At 48.8% G+C, this 4,684-nt stretch overlaps 1 protein-coding gene and 1 long non-coding RNA gene across 2 annotated transcripts in view; one reads left to right on the plus strand and one right to left on the minus strand.

The window, feature by feature from the left end:
• Positions 1-1,778, minus strand: part of LOC123145809 (uncharacterized) — a 3,180-nt gene extending 1,402 nt beyond the window's left edge. The window contains exon 1 of the mRNA XM_044565342.1: positions 1,513-1,778. Coding sequence (XP_044421277.1) covers positions 1,513-1,729 — 217 coding nt within the window. The 5' untranslated portion in view covers positions 1,730-1,778. The remainder of the gene's footprint in view (positions 1-1,512) is intronic.
• A 1,077-nt stretch (positions 1,779-2,855) lies between these two features.
• LOC123055455 (uncharacterized) lies at positions 2,856-4,365 on the plus strand. The gene is made up of 2 exons (XR_006426644.1): positions 2,856-3,780; positions 3,889-4,365. It is a non-coding gene; the product is annotated as an uncharacterized lncRNA (long non-coding RNA).
• The last annotated feature ends 319 nt before the right edge of the window (positions 4,366-4,684 follow it).

The following is a 4,684-nucleotide window of genomic DNA, read 5'->3' on the forward strand; positions in this document are numbered from 1 at the left end:
GTAGGGCCAATGATGATAAACTAGCATCCTATACTAAGCATTTAGGATTGCAGGTAAGGTATCAATAGATGTAGCAACAATGTCAGGCTATGCATCAGAATAGGATCAACGGAAAGCAGTAACATGCTACACTACTCTAATGCAAGCAGTATAGAGGAGAATAGGCGATATCTGGTGATCAAGGGGGGGGGCTTGCCTGGTTGCTCTGGCAAGGAGGGATCGTCAACACCGTAGTCGAACTGGGGGTCGCCGGTAGTCTCGGGGTCTACCGGAAAGAAGTAACGGAGGGGGAACACAATAAATAACAGAGCAATCAAAGCATCACAAAGCGTAACATGGCAATACGCGGTCTAGAGTGACCTAACGCGACACTAGGTCGTACCAGCGAAGGGGGGGGGAACATCCGGGAAAGTATTCCCGGTGTTTCGCGTTTTCGGGCAGATGAACCGGTGGGGAACAATTGCGTGTTCTCTATGCTAGGAGTGTGTGGCGGACGAACGGAGGGTGTAACCGGATTCGTCTCATCATTCTGAGTAACTTTTATGTATAAAACTTTTTCATCCGAGCTACGGATTATTTTATATGTTTTTTTGAAGATTAAAACAATATTCGAAAAACCCTGAAATTTTGCTAAGTCTGAGAATTCGACAGTTTTAAACATTACTTGGCTGTTTTCAAAACACTACAACTATTAATCTGTAACTCCTATGATTTTGTGCCTTATATCAATATGGAGCATTTTTCTGTGGTCTATAAGATAGTAGAACTTTCATCTCTGTTAGAGTCCATTTGATTGATCATTAGCAGCTCTAAAGTAGCTATGAAATTAAAGCTGTTTTCAGCTTTCTATTAACAGAACATTGGAATTTGTGATTTTTGTAGGAATTAAACCATACATCAAAACGATTTGGTCCAGTGGGATAAAATGGAGTTTGTCATGTATACTTTCTACTCATATTATTTTTACCCATGTTAACCGCTGGTTAGATGTTGTTTAGAGGATGTACAGAGGGTCAGACAATGTCAAATTAGAAAAGCTAGCACTAGCTACAGTAACTGAATGTTACTGTACCCGTGTAGCATAGCAGCAGGCAGAGCTGCAGCGAGCAGCACGGGCGCCTGGTGCGTGCGGTGGGCGGGCGCAGGAGCTCAGGCGAGTAGCAAGCCGCGGCGTGAGCAGCAGCAGAGGCCAGGGGCGACAAGGGGTTCGCGCGGGCGCACGCGGGAGCAGTGCTCCATCCGCGGCCACGGGAGGATACGGCGGCGACGGAGCTCGGCTCAAATGAAAAACCGCCAAACGCAACGCGAACGGGCTACCTAACTAGCTAAATCGGACCTATAGCTCACCCGGAGCGTGCTGGAGCGCTCGGACGGAGCATAGGAGCTCGGGCGCTAGCGACGAATAGGCCATGGCGGACAGCGGCGCCGGACTCGAGCAGGGGAGGTGGCTACGGTGCGAGTTCGAGCTATGGAGGAAAGGGGAAAGTATGCGGGGCTCACAGCGATGCTCACAGAAGACTCGGGGAGGACGGGGTGGCGCCGAAGCGGTGGTGTCCGCCGCGGATCGACGGCGGCCGAGGCGGTGCAGAACAAGGCGATGGCGGTTCTGCGGGCTCTCCGGCTTGGTCTCGAGGGCGCAGGCGACGAACTCGTCCACGGTGGACCTCCTGGACCCGTCGGTGTGGAGGACGGTGGCCGGTGGCCGCGTGCATGTTGACGACGCGGCCATGGAGGCGCTCGGCGAGGTGAGCAGAGAGGAAACGGTGTGTGTGTGGGGAACGGGAAGGCGGGCTAGGGTTTCAGGGTGCGGGGCGACGTTTTGTAGGTCGACGGGGGCGCGGCGGATGGCCGGCACGTGGCCATCGCGGCCACGGGCGGCTGCCCGGCGTCCACCTCCCCTCTGTGAACAGAGGAGGAAGGAGAGGGGCAAGTTGGGCTGGGCCTCCCGTATAGATAGCAGGCCTAGTGCACAGTAGTAGGCTTAGTGCATAGTAGTGTAGTTGTTTCATTTTCCAATTCTGTTTTCATTTTCTTTTCTGTTTCTGTTTTATTTTTATTTACAAAAGCAAATGACTTTTAGTTAAGTATGAGACTTGTCCTAAATTAGCATAGTTATTTTAGGCACTGCCACAAAAAGGTTTGATGAGCATTAGGATTGTGCATAAATGAAAATGGATTAATGAGGCTGTTTTGGTCATTGTTTTAATTGTTTTAGGGCAATTAAAAATTCTATATAATGTTGGATGTTATTTGATAATTAGTTAGTGAATATTTATAACCCTTTGGCCATTTTTAATTCACTATTTTATGAAACTATAATTTGACTTGTTATTTGAATTTGTATTTGAACTAAGTTTGATACACGTGAGGTTTAGCAAAATTTTAATCATGATGACCTGGCATCATTAACGAAGGTTTACTGTAGCTTGATTACCCGGGCGTCACAGCGGGAGAAATCAATCTCGACCGTTGTTACATGTTCATGAAGAATGTCAACATCTCAATTGCAAATAGACGTATTAATCTCGACAAGTAGCGAACACGGAGATACATGCATTCTGGAATACATCATACTCAACAGAAATACACCATTATTATAATGAATAGTAATGATGTTGCAAACTTGATGTTCAAGTGAAAAACTTGAATTGCATAGACCTCAAATTAAATGAGATGATATTTTATCAAGTTGCAAGATAATTCAACAGGGTGAATTAATATTTTACGAGAGAAAATTAATCTCAATCGCTATGAAATTATTTTGCGAGAGAAAAATATTTTCAATCGCAAATCAATATTGTTGGGCGAGAAAACTTAATCTCAATTGCAAAACAATATCGTTGTAATAATAGGACATGTTATAGGGATTGCTAAAAAGCAAACACATTGAACATGCCACATATAATAACCACATATTTTCTGGAATGTTGAAACTCAACAGAAAATGCAGTAATTAACAGGGTCTAAAATAGTTAAATACTAGTAAATAGTACTGTTAACAGAATCCAATGTGCAAAATCTCAGAAATAGGATACGGTGCACGATCGGTCTGGACCACTGTTCGACCTGTTTTGCAAATTCATGCAACTGCAAGGACCTTGATGCACAATGTCGAAGGGATAAGGTTCCTTATCCTTTGTTTTCATGTGCGGATATGAAATCCCAATGGGGAATTTTTCTATGCCACAGCAGCCTTTCGAGACAGGCTCGCCGACCGGAGGTGCCTCAGCTTCCGTTGGGTACAACGGGCGCGAGCGCCGCGCGGGGGAAGGGGACCCTCAACGACGGCCTGGAAGGCTGCGCCATGGCCGGAGGGAGGAGCGACCGCGGCGCGCGCGCTTCAGCCAGCGCCGGCCAGAGGCCGCCATCATGCCTTCTGCAAGTGAGGCCTTGGTCGCAGGCGCTGCGTCAGATGCAGGTGGGCGTTGCTATGGAGGAACGGCCGGGGGCCTCGTCATCCGCTGAGAAGCGGCCGCGCCGTCACGGCCCGTCGCGCTCACGCAGTCTGCAGCCGTAGCGCGGACGGAGAGGGCCGACGTGCTTCTTGTCGGCCGTAGGCCGCTCGTGCCGTTCAAAATCGACAGCGTCGATCCATTAAGAGGTAAGAACATCCCGAATTGTAGAAGACTACCTGCACGCTTACAGTTCTTGTTTGGATTTTCAATCCATTGATCAAGGGTGCCTTTTCCATTCGTCTTTTCCTCCGTTGATGTCTTTCCGATGGAAGGTTGCCAACATTGTCCTGATTCCATCCCCACATGCTCGGATGAAGCAATTCTCGTAAGTGCAAGGACGTTACGAAAAGCAATCAATAATTGAATCTTTGATTAATCACAAGCAGAGAAGATCAAATAAGCAATCTATTGACAAATTCCCTTCTCTATGCAGAACGGCGGTTGCCGGTTGACTCGTCACAGGTCACAGCGATTAGCGCTAATTAGCCTGATCGTGTAGTGACGCCGGCCGCTCGGAAGCCACGCCGCCGGGGCAAGCCAAGGCCGCTCGCCGTTGTTGTTCGAGGGCCGTAGTCGGGGAGGCACCGGGTTCCGCGGGCAGGCGTTTCAGGCGTACATAACCGCTGCCTGGGATGGCCTATTTCTCTCATCGAAGAGCAAAGGGCTGATAACGTGTTAAGAGGAAAATGAATCAACTCACTCCTTTACTAGATGGCATCTGCTATTTATACAAGGGAAAGGATATCATTAGAAAAGGTGTCTGTTCAATTAGAAAAGGTGTCTGTTTAGAGGAGGTGCCTGTTCGCCAGGAACCGACGCGGCCGTTTTACAACTGCCTGCGGTTAGTACAAGCAGGGATTAATCCCATAATTAACACATGGTTAATTAATTCTAAGGAGGTGTTTGGTTAGATGATTTCTGCCCGTCATCTGATTACAGCGTGATCTGAAAACGTTACGCGCGTTTGGTAACGCAGCGCCGTAATCGGCTTCCATCGTAAACGAGTCCCGTCACACTTGCGCTCGATACCGCCCACCCCCCACCGTAACCAAGTTGCGCCCGTCAGGCTGCCCCCTCTGCTTTATCGAAGCCGCCGGTTAGTGCCACCACTTCCCTCCTTCCAGCCGCCGGAGATGCCTCCATGGCCTGCAGCTGCTGGCCGGATATCCCTCCATGGCCTGCATCTCGGTGAGGAACCCCATCGACGCCGACAAGGACGAGCTTGAGGA

Source organism: Triticum aestivum, chromosome 1A, assembly GCF_018294505.1.
Source record: "Triticum aestivum cultivar Chinese Spring chromosome 1A, IWGSC CS RefSeq v2.1, whole genome shotgun sequence".
Lineage (NCBI taxonomy): Eukaryota > Viridiplantae > Streptophyta > Magnoliopsida > Poales > Poaceae > Triticum > Triticum aestivum.